Source organism: Colobus angolensis, unplaced genomic scaffold (genome assembly GCF_000951035.1).
Source record: "Colobus angolensis palliatus isolate OR3802 unplaced genomic scaffold, Cang.pa_1.0 Scaffold7, whole genome shotgun sequence".
Taxonomy (NCBI): domain Eukaryota; kingdom Metazoa; phylum Chordata; class Mammalia; order Primates; family Cercopithecidae; genus Colobus; species Colobus angolensis.
In genome coordinates, this window is record NW_012120709.1 from 28,005,380 (window position 1) to 28,023,616 (window position 18,237).

Genomic DNA, 18,237 nt, shown 5'->3' on the forward strand with positions numbered 1-18,237 from the left:
GGTGGGGGAGTGGAGGGGGGGCAGTCTATGGGCATATTACAGTTTGAGAACATTGCTGTAAAGTACTTAGAACAGTGCCAGATGTGGGGATGTTTTCTGTACATTTTGGCCATCATCTATTTCTCCCCTTTCTCTCCCTCCTTTTTATTATTATGTAGTTTTGAAGTACAAGGGAAGGAATTTAAAATCACTCACTTTGAAGGACCATCTTTGTAGGTAAAAAAGGATCTCACCAGAAACTCTGGGCAGTTTAGTAACTCCTCCCCTGTGCTGATTTGCTCTTTAGGGTGTAGCATCATACTGAGGTCAGAGGGGACTAATTAGTGCAGAAATCCTGTCTGGATGAAAAACCAACTAGAAGCACAAGATCAGCGAGCCCGGGGTGTTCTCTCAAATTCACCTGGAGATCGTATTGGACCGTGAGTCAGCAGCATGGTGCTGCCATGAAGAAAAGACAGCTAGAAAGGAACGCGCAAGTCAGGGTGCAGTGTGGAGGCCACGGAGCCACCAATCTGCTTGAGCTAACTGCACACTGGCAGAGGCCTTTTCTGGGCTGTTCAGTGTGGAGGAAGGCAGAGAACTGTGCACTAGCCTTAAGCATTGTCCTTGTTCTATGGAGCTTATAGTCTATGCTAATTAAATAGAAATAAGAATTAAGGGATGGGCGCGGAGGCTCATGCTTGTAATCCTAGCACTTTGGGAAGCTGAGGTGGGCAGTTTGTTTGAGCTCAGGAATTGGAGACCAGCCTAGGAAACCCCGTCTCTTAAAAAAAAAAAAATACAAAAAATGAGCTGGGCGTGGTGGCGCCTGCCTGCAACCCCAGCTACTCAGGAGGCTGAGGTGGGAGGATTGCTTGACCCCGGGAGGTCAAGGCTGCGGTGAGCTGTGCTTGTGCCACTGCGCTCCAGCCTGAGTCATAGAGCAAGACCCTGTCTCGCCAAAAAAAAAAAAGAAAGAAAGAAGAATTATGAAGGTAGGATAAAAATGTCATGTTGGAATTTTTCAACCTAGCCAAGAGAAGGAAAGTTGGTGAGTGGTTCAGGATGGCCTTCAGGCACAGGATGGACTCTTACATACTTGCTTTTTCACTTTCATTGAGTAGAAGACCCAAAGAGATGGATTTTGTTTGTAGGTGAGAATTAGGAAAGAGCTCTTTGATAGTGAAGGTGGTTTTACCTCCATGTGCACGATGGCAGCAGCATGGCTGAGAATCTCAGGGAGGCTCCCTGCTTTTTAATGTGGGTCTTCTCTCTCTGCCGGCCAGCACGCCTTCCAGTGCTTGGCCTGTAGACTTGGTATAAGACCTTCCTGCTTAGCAGAGAAACATTAAGATGGAGAAGAGAACTTTCTCCTAGAGGTAACTTGTTGGAGTAGAAAGACAACTGGACATGGAATTGGAAGAAACTGTCATAGTTTTGTCTCTTCCTAATGGTATGACCTGGGGCTGGCCATTCACTTCTGGGAATCTTAGTTTTTGTGTGTCTCTTTTTTTTTTTTTTTTTTTTTTTGAGACGGAGTCTCTCTCTGTCGCCTAGGCTGGAGTGCAGTGGCCGGATCTCAGCTCACTGCAAGCTCCGCCTCCCGGATTCACGCCATTCTCCTGCCTCAGCCTCCTGAGTAGCTGGGACTACAGGCGCCCGCCACCACGCCCGGCTAATTTTTTGTATTGTTTTTTAGTAGAGACGGGGTTTCACCGTGTTAGCCAGGATGGTCTCGATCTCCTGACCTCGTGATCCGCCCGTCTCGGCCTCCCAAAGTGCTGGGATTACAGGCTTGAGCCACTGCGCCCGGCCTTTGTGTGTCTCTTAAATGGAAATCTCTTAGTGACTCACTGATTCATTCAGTTCATTCTTTTCTACTCATTTATTTATCACATTTGTTTACTTGCTCTTTGGGTTATAATGATATTTATTCATCCTAGAAATCTTTGTTGAGTGCTTGCTATGCCCCAGGTACACTGAAAGAGACAAAGGTGCGACGAACTCTGGTTTTTCAGATGAAGAGAGAGAATGTTTGTAAAGGCGTGTTGTGCATACTGAAAAATGCTACCTTAATGTAGACTATCACCTTCGTGCCCCTGAAGAAATACATAGGGGGTTATCAAATTATGGGATGTCAGAGCTGGAAGGGGCCTTAGTTCCCTTCCTGAGAAGTCATTATTTTGCTCCATGTGATGTTTGAACCTAACCAGGACACTAATGTCCATTCTTGGCCAGCAGAATGGAAGTGAGAAAGTGCTACTTTGTCATTGTACCCACTCAGATTATCCGTGAACTCTCAGCCTGCACAATTTCTGAAGCTGCTTTTGTGGCAGCCCCTTACTGTGTATCTGGTAGTTGGGAACACATACTGTGTGTTCTAATAGCTTCTTCCACTCTGACCCAGATAAAGGCAGAGGCTCTGTCCTGGCCTCTTCTAACCTTAACATCTAGTAAGTATTAAAGACTTGCATGTGCTCTCTGTTCCCTTTCTACATACCTTGTGTTTGCTTAGGGCATTGTTTACAGACGTTGACATGTTTACATGCCCATCGTGTCTAAACACTATGTCTTTTATTAGTCTTTGTCTGGCATCTAGACAATATCTGGCTCAAATGGAACCCTCAAAACATGTTTGCTGATGATTCAGACAAGCCAGGATGGGAATACACCCTGCTCTACTTTGAACACCTGCTCCCTCCCTGCCTCCCTCCCTCCCTCCCTCCCTTTCTTCCTTCCTTCTTTCCTTCCTCGCTCTGTCACCCAGGCTGGAGTACAATGGTGTGATCGTGGCTCACTGCAGCCTGAAACTCCTGGGCTCAAGTGATCTTCCCACCTCAGCTTCCCAACTCACTGGGAATACAGGCTCAAACCACCAAGCCAGGCTAATTTTTATATTTTTTGTAGTTATAGGATCTCATTCTGTTGCCCAGGCTGGTCTCAAACTCCTGGCCTCAAGCCATCCTCCCACCCCAGTCTCCCAAAGTGCTGGGGTTACAGGCATGAGCCACTGCTCCTGGCCTCATTTTTCTTTAATGCTCATCCTAATCCCCTTTTCCATGAATCATTTGAAAAATAACTAAGTTATTATTAATATATTCACCTATCAGGCTTGTTTTTAACCCAGTGATTATATTAATTATTTCACATCTCACAGGTAGGTATGAAACATCTGAGACCTTCGTTCTCCTAGTTGTTACCTGCGGTGATAATGGCCTTCAGGCAGCTTAGGTCAGAATTCCACTCTGCTACCTACTTTCTGTGTTACTTTGTCAGGGGACTAACCTCATGAGCCCGTGATGTCTTATCTGTAAAACAATTTTAATAATTGCACTTGCCATGCAGGGCTGTTGTGAGTTATCGGAGCTCATTCATTTGAAGAGGTTAGTACTTTATCTTCACGTGGTGAGCACTCACGGAATGACAAACATTCTTATGTTTTGTCACTGTGATTACTGCATAGCCAGAAACTGGGGTGCAATAGAGAAGCAAATATGATTGGCACACTCGTGGATTCTGCTGCTGTTACCGTCTCCAGTGCTACAGAGTCATAAAACACTGTTTTTGTGCTGGCGAAGGGATTCCGCTCCCAGGATTTTCATGTCACTCAGCACTCTTTCATTTCCGTCTCTTGGGCTATGTAGTGGAGACTCATGAGGGTTTTCTTCTCTTTTGTATGGAATGCTGTACAAACAGAACTTCCCAGCAGAAGAATGAAGAATTAGATGCGTTTTGGGCACCGTTCAACAGATGGCAAAGCAAATCCTCTACACCATTCCCCTCAGCTAGCCACATTCTCCCTGCCTCTGGATGTAATTTGGTAAACACTTACCTCAGCCCTGGTGAGGAGGTTATTACTGTTTCTATCATTTGTCTCCTGCTCCAGGGACTTGCCATGACCTCAGAAAAGAGGCTTGTGTATTCCAGGCAGTGGGGACTGCAGGGGCCCCATGCTTTCTGCCCCCACATGCTTGGGGACAGACATAGAGGCGCCCTGCCTCACCTTTGTGGGTTATCTGGTAACATCTGTCATTTTCTATCAGGCAACTAATGGGAGCCATGTTCAGGATCCAGGATGGGATGTTTGAAAGACATCTTTCTGGCCAGGCGCGGTGGCTCACGCCTGTAATCCCAGCACGAGGCTGAGGCAGGTGGATCATGAGATCAAGAGATCGAGACCATCTTGGCCAACATGGTGAAACCCCATCTCTACTAAAAATCTAAAAAAAAAAAAAAATTAGCTGGGCGTGGTGGCAGGTGCCTGTAATCCCAGCTACTTGGGAGGCCGAGGCAGGAGATTCGCTTGAACCCGGGAGGCGGAGGTTGCGGTGAGCCGAGATTGCGCCATTGCACTTCAACCTGGGCAAAAAGAGTGAAACTCTGTCTTCAAAAGAAAAAAAAAGAAAGAGATCTTTCTTTCTGCCAGTTTCTCAGCAACTCTTTTTCTTCTCCTTGTCTCTATGTTCCAGGTGTACGTGTCTTACGACTATGGAAAATCATTCAAGAAAATTTCAGAGAAGTTAAACTTTGGCGTGGGAAATAGGAGTGAAGCTGTGATTGCGCAGTTCTACCACAGCCCCGCGGACAACAAGCGGGTAAGGAAGCGGCCATCCCGCCTGTCCCGACTTCGTGGAACTGGGTTTTGGAAAGATTGCCGCACTTAAGAGGGTGCTAGGAGATGGCGCTGTCTGTGATCTTTGCAGCATGACTGATGGCTAGTGAGTTTTTGTGCTAACCTGGGCGTTTGTGACAGACTGCTGTTCTCAGGGTGGGTCTCTGCACAATCAGGCAGGCCAAGTACTGGTCAGGCAGGATTTCTAGACAAACAATGGCAGGCTAAACCACAGAAAATCAGCCAACTATTATAATACCTTGCCTGACTCGCAGATGGCACAACTGTTTCCCAGGCGCACTGAGAATAACCTTGCAGTCTAATTCATGTTTTCCAAGACACTATCGGTGTGTCTGCTTGCGTGCTTATGTGTGCTTATATGCGAGTGTGTGCATGTGCGTGCCTGTGTGTGTGTGCGTGCCTGTGTGCGTGTGCGTGCCTGTGTGCGTGTGCGTGCCTGTGTGCATGTGCGTGCCTGTGTGCGTGTGCGTGCCTGTGTGCATGTGGGTACGTGTGTGCGTGTGCCTGTGTGCGTGTAGGTACTTGTGTGCACGTGGATACCTGCGTGTGTGTGCTTATGCACATATGGGTACCTGTGTGTGCTTGTGTGCATGTGGGGATACCTGTGTGCGTGCATTGGTACCCGTGTGCGTGTGGGGTTACCTGTGTGCACATGTGGGTACCTGTGTGCGTGTGCATGCTTGTGTGCATGTGGGTACCTGTGTGCGAGTGTTGGTGCCCCCTCTTCCCCTTGCCTTTGAACCTGTACCGATATGGAAAAGAAAAGCAAGGCAGCAGGTATTGCTATGCCTCCTGCTTTGTTTTCCCAGCTGGCTGGCCCTGGGGGCTTTGTGTCTTCAGTTAGGCAATTTGATTTGAGGAAGCATTGACCCTGGGCCCCCAGGGAGGTGGAGGTAGGAGGGCAGGAACCAGGCAGCCGGCAAGGCTCTCCTGCTGGTCGGGTAGCTCTTAGCTCAGAGAATTGCATTTCATTGCTTTCTTCCCCGCTCTTGTGTTACCTTGTTTGTTTCCAGGCCAGATCTTCTAGGGAAAGACCCTTAGTAGAAAAACTAAGATAAACTTTCTAGTAGCAAAAGCTTTCTGCTCCAGAAAGCAACCAGTGAGCAAGATCTACAGGGTCCTACTTCCAGGCCCTAGTGCTGGCTTCTCAGGTTGCCTGAGGTCTCTTAGCAGGGGCTGCATTCAAAATCTTTAGCAAATGGTGTGGCTTAGGCACTGACCAATCAGAACAAATCGTGTCCGGAGGAAGCTGGGTCCTGGACGTCCCCTGCTGGGCCATGCATTAACTTTTGAGTTGCTGAATTTCAGGGAGGTCCTGGGGAAGGGACCCGGCCATGGGAAGTATTGTGGGTGTAGGCTTAGGGAGGGTCACTTAAGGGTTTCAGGGCAGCGGCTGTTGACCAGGTGGTACAGAGCAGTTGTTTTTTAACAACTGGAATGGTCATTACTGGTACATACTTGTTAAAATATCAGCTCTGCCTGATGATCTTAGAGTGGAGTGGCAGTTAGGAGCAAACTTCCCTTTCTTACCTAACTCCAGGGTGACAAGAGTAATTTTTCTCTCTGAGATGAAAAGCAAGGAGGTGGTGTTGGAGAGAAATGGCCCCATAAATGGGTCAGCCAGCCTTTGTGTCCCTCTGCCTCACTGCACAGTGTGACCTGGAGTCCTGGCCCCTGGGACTCCCACAGGGAGGTAGGGCCCGCTGCTTGCCTTGCCTTTGGCTCCTCCATGAGGCGAGGAGCCCTGCCCAGGGTCCGGCTCATGGCTGCCTCTTCTGTGGATGGATCCGTATGCACCCCGCCTCTCAAGAATCGAATTACACCTGCTGATGTGTTGTACACTTGGAACTGCAGAGTGGATTGTGTGTTCTCACACAAAAATAACGATGAGAGGGAAAGCATTTGTTAACTAGTCAGATTTAACCATTACACAACGTGTGTATGTTTTTAAACCTTATGCTCTACACGATAAATATGTATAATAGTATGTCAATTTAAAAAATTTGAAAAAAGACTAATCAAATATTATGATAAGTAATGATAAAAACCACCATTTCTTTTGCACCAAGCTAATGACACCTGGATTTCTCAATGTATTAGGTTGTACTTATCTGATGGTGATGATGATTACTATATTTACACATTGTCTCAGAACTTACTCTTGCAGAGGTTGTGGCCTCAAAAATGCCTTGTTGCCCCTCTGGAATCTTTCTTTTCAGCTTCATCTACTTCTTACCGCCTGCTGTGGTGCACAGATGTCTATGGGCAGGCTCCATCTCCTCCTCCCCAGCTTCTCCCATAGTGCACAGTTATCTATAGGCAGGCTCCATCTCCTCTTCCCCAGCTCCTCCCCCAGTGCACAGATGTCTATAGGTAGGTTCCGACTTCCTTCCTGCTTGTTGTGGGTTGTGATGAGCAGCCGCTAAGGTCACAAGTCTGAAGAGCCAGAAGACAAGGACAGATGATGTTTTGGACTTGGAGGAGGAGGGTTGGTGCAGGCAGAGGACCGGAGCTTTGGAAGCACTGGATCTGGAGAAGGAGCAGAGCAGGGGCCATGGTGTTTGGGGCAAGAGCAAGGGGAGACTGGAGGGCGATTGCAATAAAGGAGTTTAGGTGCTGCACAATGGAATGGGGGTGACAAGTTTGCAGCCCAAGTGCTGTGTGCCTTTGAGTGGTGCGTCTTAGATTCTCATGGGTGGATATTCTTTGGAGTTGGTGGGGATGGAGAAGTCAGGAGAAAAAAGGCTGCCTTCTTGGAGAATTTGTTGACAGTTGGACCTCAGGCCTGGAACAGGCTGAGTGGGTTAGGGGGGCAGCATTCTGTCTAGATAGTTTCGAATTCCCCAGAGAAGGCTGCTCCTCACACCCCACCAGACTCTCAGGAAGGAAGTGATGACTCTTAACAGTGCTGATTGCTTTTGTTGCTTTTGCCTTTGTCCCCTGAAAGGCAAATTGCCCCACCAGACCTACCACTTCCTGAGAAGAATCACACAAGGCTGGGTGCCTTGCTGTCAACAGCAGGGCGCTCCGCCTAGGCAAATCACCCAGGTGAAAATGTGAGCTGCCAAGGAGCGTTTGAAATGGTTGAAATGAATGTTAGCGGTTGCTCGGAAAGGTTAAGATGTCAGGGAAGGGCAGTATGGATGTCCAGGAGTGTGAATGCCTGTGGAAGGGGAGAGAAGGTGCTAGCACGGCATCCAGCTGCAGTCCGAGGCTTTGCCTTGTGATGGAGATGGTGCCTGTGGGTCCATGTGAGTTTTGGGTCTATTTTTGCATTAGCCAGCAGTCCCACTTCCTTCTTGGTCTCCTGTGTGCTGCCCTGAACCATTGTGCAGTGCTGGCCACATGGCAGTTCCACCAACATTGTGGGGCCTCTGAGATCGGTCAGACAGTGTTGACATAAGTCTGGTGCTGTTATTTGCTTGCTTATTAATTTTTTAAAAAATAGAGACAGGGTCTTGCTCTGCCATACAGCCTGGAGTGCAGTGGCATAATCATAGCTCACTGTAGCCTCAAATTCCTGGGCTCAGGGGATCCTCCTGTCTTAGCCTCCCCAGTAGCTGTGACTACAGGCTAGCACCACTGCATATCTGGGGCTTTTTAAAAAAGGCCACTGAATGTACGGTTAGGGCTCACAGCCTCAGCCTCAGCAGAAGCAAGAGCCAGTCCTGACTTTTTCCAGGCAGAGGTTGGTCCTAGGTGAAATTTAATTCCCATCTTCTGGAGGGATGTTCCTTCGTTGCCTTCCCTTCCCTTCCTCCTCTCATTGGACTCTTGGTTTCTCCACTTGAAACTGGAGAAAGTCACTTATGCTAACAGACTGTGGATACATTCTCCAGCTTAGTTTGTTTTCTTTCCAGAGGTGTTTGTACTTTCAGAGGAAACACAGCTTTAAACCAAAGGAGGAAGCTCCTCTGGAATATTAAGTTACTGCAAACAGGGTTGGAGAGATTGGGGTACACAAAGGCACTCCTGAAATTGCATAGTTTTGGAAGCACCTTGTAGGTCAGCTCTTGGTCAGTCTGTAGGTTTGACCTCCAGTAAACTTGACAGCCAGGCAGCACAGGGACTTAAAAGCCAGGGTGAAATACCGTGTCTTCCTAACATGTGTGTATGTGACCCTTTATATCACAGCATGAGGTACCATGTGCTCAAGTGATGAATGTAACCTACAAATAATAGAGCTAGAGGAATCAAATGAGGTTGGATCATAGAAGTCAAGTCTTCGTGGGGTACTTAGGATTAGATACGAGCTTCAAGGATGGGCATGTGACCCCGGTAAGTAGAGCAGAGCTGGCAGGAGCCCTCAAGCGGGAGAAGGGCGTCAGCAGAGACTGCAAAGTGCCAAAATGTGGTTTCTGTGCAGGACGGCGAGGAGATTCACTTCTCAGCGGTGAAGAGTTTGTACTGAGCTGCTGTGCAATGTCAAACAGGCCCCTGTCTGAAGATGGAGATTGTCTTTTGCTCTGCCGGCTGAAGGGAGCTAGGAAAGAATGTTTGAGTAGGGGTGTAAATGAATAGTGTCCTTTAGGGAAATGTGTCTTCTGGCAATATTCGTGACTTTCCCTTTTAGCAGGGAAAGATTAGAGAAGAGTCTAGAAAGGGAACTATTGTAGCAGTGTAGGCATGAAGTCGCTCAGTTGCTCAACCAAACCTAGTATCACCCTCTAAGTATTTCATTTAGGCCCTGGAAGACATGAGGATGAAGAAAACCCATTGCCTGCCTCCAGTTTGCTTAGTCTCTAGTAAAGACGTGGGCCGTGCCAATAGCACTGAGAGGAAAAAGGAAGGCATGCGTTTTGAGAAAGATTTTAAAGGAAAACAAAACAGGTTTGGTGGCTGATAGAGACTGAGGGCCAAAGGGAGGGATTGGAGTGGAACCCATCTCTGCTTGTGAGTAGAGTGGGGCTGGGAGAAGGCATAGCAGGGAGGGGACTTGGGACGTGGGGAGGGAGAATTGGGTTTTATTGGGAAAGATTTGAAGAACTCAGGTTTTGTGTATAGTAAAATATCTTGGCCCATCAAAAGTGGAGAGGGTGAGAAGGTAAACAAAAATGGAATCTCTGTAAGAAGTCAGGGTTAGACTGTAGATTTACAAGTCATGCCATGCTTGTTCTTTTGTTTTTGAGACGGGGTCTCACTCCATCACTCAGGCTGGAGTGCAGTGGTACGATCGCGGCTCATTGCAACTTCTGCCTCCCAGGTTTAAGCGATTCTTGTGCCTCAGCCTCCCAAGTAGCTGGAATTACAGGTGCACACCACCATGCCCAGCTATTTTTTTGTATTTTTAGTAGAGATGAGGTTTTGCCATGTTGGCCAGGTTAGTCTCGAATCCCTGACCTGAAGTGATCCACCCACCTTGGCCTCCCAAAGTGGTGGGATTATGGGCGTGAGCCACCCTGCCCGGCCCCGTGCTTGTTCTTAAGGGTGGTAGTTGAAGCTTTTTGAAAGGATAAGCCAAGGTTAGCAGCAAAGGATAGAAGAAGAATGAGGTTACATGAGCGTAGGGAGTGGGGAGGACCAAGGAGCCAGCAGAGGAGAATGAAGGCCTGAGACGATCAGGGGCTGGGGTTGGAGAGGAGAAATGAGAGGGTGCTGTGGATTAGGAGAAAAGGCACACAAATGAGTTAAATAGTACAAGGTAAGACCTATGAATGAAGTTCAGGAAATTTTGCCTTTTTGTTAGAAGAAGAGCTGTTAAGAGGTGGGATGTGAACAAGTCAGATATTGATGTCAATGCTGCCTAGTCCTGCGTCACCTTGCGCAGTAAACCACTCTCAGTCTCAGTGTCCTCGTTCTTAAGAGAGTGTATAACAGTAATATCCAAAGCACTGAGTCACTGTGAACCCTGAATGAGACAGGGCGTGCCAAACTTTTAGCTCAGTGCCTGACACATAGTAAGTGCTCTTGAACATGTTGAGCTATTGCCATGGACAATAATACATTCTGTGACTGGGTGCATGATTTTTAGATTCTCCAGTGTGAGGCTGCAGGAAGCCATGGAGCAGATTTCTGGGGAAATCTTTTCAAACTGAGAATGCTTCCTTCCCCGATAACCTAGGTGGTTTGGGAGTGGGAAGATGGACTATGTTATTTCTGGGGAATACTTTTATGCCAAAATTATGATGATCCTCTTAGGATCATAATTGTTTTTTATAACATTGGATTTTCTTGTAGGTTTTGCTTTTAAAACATTTACTACCTTTTCCAGTTCGATTTAATGAGGCTTCTACAGAGTTTAGAGATTTACCTGAGTTGCTGGGGAGGAAACAGGAGAGCGTAAATCCACAAAATGTGTCCCTGGGAAGTTTATGGTCTGGATTTGGGGAGAGAGTGCAAATGAAAAGGGGTGAGAGCATCTGAAAGCAGCGTGAGACAAGTGCAAAGTGCTGGTCCACACAGAGGCTGTGGCGCTGAAAGGCTTCAGAGCTGGAGACTGATCTGGGTCAGGTGGAGTCCATTAGAGAAAGTGTCCTTGGGCTTATCCTGCAGGATTGCTTGACTTCTAGGATGTCAATGACTGGCTGTGGGTAGAACTAGGTCCCTGTTGCTCTGGTTTCTGATTCATCATCTCCTGAGCCTTCCTCATTCTTCCAGGAGCAGGGACTGGCCTCTGGGCCTTGCCAGGTGTGCACGCGAGGCCTTACATCATCTCTGCTTCCCAGCCTTGTTTTCCATTTATTTCTCTCAGGCCCTCAGGACTGTCGGCTGGGTGCAGTGGCTCCTGCCTGTAATCCCAGCACTTTAGGAGGCCGAGGCAGACTGATGGCTTGAGCTCAGGAGTTTGAGACCAGTCTGGGCAACATGGCGAGACTCTGTTTCTACAAAAAAAAAAAAAAAAAAAAACCGAAAACTTAGCTGGGTGTGATGGCACACACCTGTAGTCCCAGCTACCTGGGGGGTTGAGGTGGGATGATCTGAGCCCGGGGAGGTCAAGGCCGCACTGAGCCATGATTGCGCCACTGCACTCCAGCCTGGGCAACAGAGTGAGACCTTGTCTCAGAAAAACAAGACTCTCATCAAACCCATGCTGTATCTCTTTTCCCTGTTTGTGCCTAAACCCACGCCACCCTAGACATGGAATGTTCTTTCCCTGTGGGTGTCTCGCCTGCCCTTCAAGGCCCATCTCGTCCATGAATCATTTCTCATCTCTCAGCCTGGACTGGTAATCACAGGACTCTGGTCATGGCTTCTCATTCAGCCTCACTTTCTCTTGACTGATGGTTAGCCCTGGACATGTCTGTCTCCCGTGTTAGATTTCGGGCTACTTGAGGGAAGGCGTCTCGGGTTTTTGTGGCAGCTCCTGAGTGTCTGGTCCGTGGTGGGAATGCAGCACACATGTGTTAGGTTGAATGGCCTGGATCCTTCTCCCCAGGGAACTCTTTCATTTCAGCCGCAGCCACTGTCCAGCCTAACTTGTTCAGATTCACTCATCCATGCAGAAGCTAGGTAAGGTGAGGCCCCTGCTCACCAGAGCCACTTCCTGCTCTGCCCCAGAGTGAGCCTGCCAGCCACAGTGGCAGCCTGGTCCCCGGAGCTGCCAGTCACCTGGCATAACAGCAAGAAGGAGAAGCTTATCTTCTTAGATGGAAGTGATTTTAGTGCTTTTCCTGGAAAACCATGTCCCATACTGCTTGGAGGATTCAGGGAGACTCAGCCATCCCATCTGCGTTTAGCCAATCTGAAAAGTAGGGCTTCTCTGTCCCAGATGCCAGTACCTACCCTCTGATTGTGACGGAGTGACCCGCTAGGGAGTGGGAATTGCTAATTCCATTGAAGGGAAAAAACAAAGGTTTGACCAGCTTCATTACCTGATTAAACAAACCCACCTTATAGCTTCATCCCAGTCCATCTCCAGGCCTCCTCTTTCGTTGAGCCTTGTTTGGACTGTACCGGTGTCTTTTTATTGCCAAGAGGTGAGGAGAAAGTCATTGCGGAAGCCCTGTAAGGCTGTGGTGCCTTCTTGGTGCAGGTTGGCCCCTGCACATGTGTGTACTTGCGTGGACTCGTACATGGTTTAGGGGAGTGTTGGGCAGCCCTGGACAGGGCCCGCTCTGAAACTTACCTGTTTTCCCTTGCAGTACATCTTTGCAGACGCTTATGCCCAGTACCTCTGGATCACGTTTGACTTCTGCAACACTCTCCAAGGCTTTTCCATCCCATTTCGGGCAGCTGATCTCCTCCTACACAGTAAGGCCTCCAACCTTCTCTTGGGCTTCGACAGGTCCCACCCCAACAAGCAGGTAAGAGAGCTTTCAGAACCCAGTTGCACGGGGCTCCTCTAGTTTTCTCCTCTGCCTGTGTGATTGTGTGTCCTTTGAGCGACCTCGCCTCCTGCCTGTCCCTCCTTCTCTCTCAGGCCTAGCCTTTGTAGCTACTATTTCCCTTACCAGGGCTCAAGAAAAATATCTCCTCCTGGCACTCTCAGTCGGCAGCCCAGCCAGCCGTCAGCACCCAGCACTTGGCGGACCCCATGGATTAAACATCATGCCCTTCTCCATGCAGTTGCACCTTTGTTAGCCCTTGGGGTAAATCGAGGCTTTGGAATTTAATCAGAGAGAGAGCCAGGTAGAGAAAGCTGGAATCTGAGCTCTTCTGGGACCTCTTGTTGAATTTCTGTTCTGCTTTCCCCATCCTCCACCTTAAACACTGCTTTTGCCTCCCATTTATTTGAAGTTACCACTAACAGTAATAGTCTTCCTTTGAGTGCATGCATGTGTATGATATAAATGTGTGTATTTTCCTCCTTCAACCCAGGTTTGATGGAAATCCGAGAGATGAGGAAAGAGCCTGAGTAAGATTTATATCTCAAGGTTGCAACTTGCCAAGTCAAGGATATTGGTTTGGCAAAAATCTGTGAAACTTGTAGATCCTGTATGATTGGATTTACAGTGAGCCTTCAATGTTTTGCTCGTAGAAACCTTGGAACATTTCTTTGTAGGTTGTTTAACCAAAACACAGACCTGTTTACCTTTGCTTGCCTTAGGGAGTAACCTAAGTATGGGCTGGGTCAGTTTACCGATGGAGGGGGAATTATCGTTTTTTTGGGTCTCATGCTTCTTTTTTTTTTGAGATAGAGTCTCGCTCTGTTGCCCGGGCTGGAGTGCAGTGGCCGGATCTCAGCTCACTGCAAGCTCCACCTCCCAGGTTTATGCCATTCTCCTGCCTCAGCCTCCTGAGTAGCTGGGACTACAGGCGCCCGCCACCTCGCCCGGCTAGTTTTTTGTATTTTTTAGTAGAGACGGGGTTTCACCGTGTTAGCCAGGATGGTTTCCATCTCCTGTCCTCGTGATCCACCCATCTCGGCCTCCCAAAGTGCCGGGATTACAGGCGTGAGCCACTGCCCCCGGCCCGGGTCTCGTGCTTCTTAATACATGGTTGCTAGGGCCGGAGGAACCCTCAGATTCCATCTGTGGAAGTTGAAGGGTTTTGGCAAAGATCAGTGTGTTAATTCCTCGTTGCCACAGCCGTGTATTCAGCTGGTTCCCTGCGGGGCTCTGTACTTAGCTGGTGTCCTCTGCATTCATCTTTAATTACCAGAGTCCATTACTGTTTTTTTCTTCCTTTTTTTTTGTGTGTGTGTTAAAATACTCATAATGTATAATTTACTGTCTTGACCCTTTTAAGCATGCAGTTTAGTGATGAGTACATTCATATTGTTTTGCAGCCATCACCTCCATCCATCTCTAGAACACTTTTCATCTTGCAAGACTGAAACTCTAAAACCATTAAATAATATCTCTCTGCCCCCAGCCCCTGGCAACCACCATTCTACTTTCTGTCTCTATGCTTTTGCCTACTCTAGGTACCTCCTAAGTGGAATTATATACTATTTGTCCCTTTGCGACGGACTTATTTCACTTAGCAGAATGTCCTTAAGATTAATCCATATTGTAGCATGTGTCAGTTTTGTTTTGCTTTTTAAGGCTGAATAATATTCCATTGTATGCACATACCACAGTTTGTTTATTTGCTCATCCCTCATGGATGCTTGGATTGCTTCCACATTTTAGCTGTCGTGAATAATGCTGCTGTCTGTGAAAGGTTTTTAAGGACACTGTTTCTTCGGTGAAAAGTGCTGAGTATAATCATCCTTTTGTTTTTACTGTTACCTAGAGGCTAGTCCTGAGTGAAATATAACTTTTGGTAATCCATAAATAGAAGGCAAGTCCTACTCCTTTTACCTTCCAGTTGCTATTGAGAGAAGAACACACATGTACACAGTTGTCTTTCCTTTCTTGCCCTTGTTTGCTTTTGGAGCAACCGAGCTGGCTTTGGCAGTCCCAGTGCCTGCCTTCACAGACAGCGTGTCATGGAAGGTGGGATTTCAGCGGGTGTTTGATGGTGATGCCATTCAGGTTGTATTATACGTGCCTCTTGCATCATACATGCCTCTTGCATCATGACCACTTGTCTTTGCAGCTGTGGAAGTCAGATGACTTTGGCCAGACCTGGATCATGATTCAGGAACATGTCAAGTCCTTTTCTTGGTAAGTTGTGTCATCTAAGAAATCTTGATGTACATGACCTCCTTTCTCCAGTTCTAGCTCCTTCATGGTGGACAAACCTGCCCTCACCTGAAATGTCAAGCGTTTGTTCAGAAGATACATTTTTCCAGATCTGAGAATTAGAGTTGCAAGTACAGTGATCTCACTGGGGGAGAGAGTGGGGAGGAGGAGAAAGTAAGGTTATTTATGAGAGGAGTGGTAGAGCTTTTGCATTTTTCAGTCCATCAGGGAACCCAGGGGAATCTTGAGGCCCTTGCATGTTTGTAGAGTTTCATTTTTAGAGCATCATATTAGAAGTGGGAGTTTTTTCTCTATATAAAATTCATGCATTTCGCTGGGCACAGTGGCTCACGCCTGTAATCCCAGCACTTTGGGAGGCCGAGGTGGGCAGAGCACCTGAGGTTGGGAGTTCAAGACCTGCCTGGCCAATGTGGTCAAACCCTGTCTCTACTAAAAATACGAAAATTAGCCGAGCATGGTGGTATGCACCTATAATCCCAGTGACTCGGGAGACTGAGGCAAGAAAACTGCTTCCGCCTGGGAGGCAGAGGTTGCAGTGAGCCGAGATCGCATCGCTGCACTCCAGCGTGGTCTCAAAAAAAAAAAAAAAAAAAAATTCTGCATTTGTTCATAACATTTTCTTGAATGTCTGTTAAATATAAAACCTACTGGATGGTTAAGGGTATACGAAGTTGAATAATTTATGGATATAGTTATTAAGGAGAGGTAAGGAAATACATTTCAGGTACATAACACACATCGTGAAAGGGGCACAGAGGTAACAGACATCACATGAGAAGCGAGAGAGAGGACTTACCCTTCCATATGGGAGGATCATAGACAGCTTTGTAGAGGAGGCTGCCCTTGATCCAGGATGTGCACAACAGGTAGGAGGTACCTGTGTGGAGGTGTGAAGGACAGGAATTCCAGGCAGAGGAACAAAGTGGCCAAAGGCACAGGGATGAGCCAATATGGTGCTTGGATAGAGAACATGAACTCTTCATATTAGGTGAATTTTGAAAGGGAAGTTGGTATTAGAATCTGCATTGCTTCATAAAGGAATTTGGGCTCCCTTCTGAAAGCAATGGGGTACCACTGTAGGTTTTTGAGAAGAGGAGTGAAATAAACAGGCTGTACTTCAAGAAGTACTTGTTCTAGAAGTAAATAGTAATATACTTATTATAATTTACCATGACAGTGATAAAGTAGTACAGGATCTTGAATTATATGAATTTGTACATGTGTAGGCAAATGTGTAGGACAGATTTCTGGGTGTGGGTATGCTGGGTCAGTGGGTTTATCTAACAGCTGTCCATTTACTCACATGGATGACTGATATTGCAAACTTGACATCTCCCAAATTCACTCTTGATCTTCACCCCCCCGAATCAACACCACCCATAATTTTTAGAGTCATTGTTGATTTCACGTTTGTTTTATGCTTTACATTCATTCTATCAGGAAATCCTATTGGCTCCACCTTCAATATATACCTAGAATCTTCTACTCAGGTACCACTTTTACTGCAATCCTCCAGTGTCATTGCTCATTAGTCTCCCAACTAGTCTTTCTGCTTTTACTCTTGTTTTTCTACCGTTAATTCTCAGCATGTGGTTGGTTTGAGTCTATTCAAACAAATTAGATCATTCTGTTCCTCTGCTTTGAACCCTTTAATGCTTCGTCATTTCTCTCTGATTAAATATCAGATACCTTCTTACCACAGGGAACAGGATGTTTGCAATTGCTGTTTTCTCTGCCTAAAATACTCCCACCCAAGATACAGTTTACTGCTTACTCCCTTACCTCATTCCAGTCTTTGCTCAAATAACATCTTCTAAATGAAGCCCACCTCATTTATGCCCACCTTAGGATCCTATTTAAAATTGCACCTGGCCAGGCACGGTGGCTCACACATGTAATCCCAGCACCTTGGGAGGCCGAGTTGGGTGGACCATTTGAGGTTAAGAGTTCGAGACCAGCTTGGCCAACATGATGAAACCCCGTCTCCACTAAAAACACAAAAATTTGCTGGGCATGGTGGCAGGTGCCTGTAGTCCCAGCTACTCAGGAGGCTGAGGCAGGAGAATCGCTTGAACCTATTAGGTGGAGGTTGCGGTGAGCCGAGATTGTGCCACTGCACTCCAGTCTGGGCAACAGACCAAGACGCTGTCTCAATAAATGAATGAATGAATGAATAAAAATAAAATTGCATCTACTCCCCCATTACTCCCAATGTCCTATACTGTATTCTGTTGTTTTGCAGAGCACTTTACCACGTTCTAATACACTATTATTATGGTTATTATTTGTCTTTCTCTCTTCGATAGAGTGGAAGCTCCCCAAGGGCAAAGATTTTTGTAAGTTTTGTGCACTGATGTATCCACAGTGAATAAATCCTTAAACTTGTAGCTTTGGGAGAGATTGCCAGATTTGCCATAGAAAGTGTCAAGTTTGCCCTCATCTCAACAATATACAATAGTGTCTCCCACCACAGCCAGTGTATTAGGGAAGAAATATTATCTCTGTGGTTTTAATTTGCATTTTCCTTATTAAGAGTTAGAACATCTTTTAATCTGCTTAAGGGTCTTTTTTTTTTTTTTTTTTTTGAGACAGAGTCTCGCTCTGTTGCTCAGGCTGGAGTGCAGTGGTGCGTTCTTGGCTCACTGCATCCTCCGCCTCCAGGGTTCAAACAATTATCTGCCTCAGCTTCCCGAGTAGCTGGGATTACAGGTGCCTGCCACCACGCCTGGCTAATTTTATTTATTTTTATTTTATATTTTTTAGTGAGAGTCTCACTTTGTTACCCAGGCTGGAGTACAGTGACACTATCATAGCTTGCAGCAGCTTCAAACTCCCGGGCTCAAGTGATCCTCCCACCTCAGCCTCTCACGTAGCTAGGACTACAGGCATATGCAGCCATGCCTAGCTAATTTTTAAATTTTTTTGTAGAAAGGAGGTCTCCCTGTGTTTCCCAGGCTGATTGCAAACACCTGGCCTCAAGCAGTCCTCCCACCTTGGCCTTCCAAAGTGCTGGGATTGTGCTTTGTTTTATTTATTTGTTTGTTTGTTTGTGTAAGTATGACCAGGCTGGAGTGCAGTAGTGTGATCTTGTCTCAC

At 47.0% G+C, this 18,237-nt stretch overlaps 1 protein-coding gene across 1 annotated transcript in view; it reads left to right on the forward strand.

Annotated features, from left to right (window-relative positions):
- SORL1 (sortilin-related receptor, L(DLR class) A repeats containing) overlaps positions 1 to 18,237 on the forward strand; it is a 161,888-nt gene that overhangs the window by 4,326 nt on the left and 139,325 nt on the right. Inside the window, exons 2-5 of the mRNA XM_011926987.1 lie at positions 2,006 to 2,012; positions 4,449 to 4,574; positions 12,694 to 12,855; positions 15,035 to 15,102. Coding sequence (XP_011782377.1) covers positions 15,071 to 15,102 — 32 coding nt within the window. The 5' untranslated portion in view covers positions 2,006 to 2,012; positions 4,449 to 4,574; positions 12,694 to 12,855; positions 15,035 to 15,070. The remainder of the gene's footprint in view (positions 1 to 2,005; positions 2,013 to 4,448; positions 4,575 to 12,693; positions 12,856 to 15,034; positions 15,103 to 18,237) is intronic.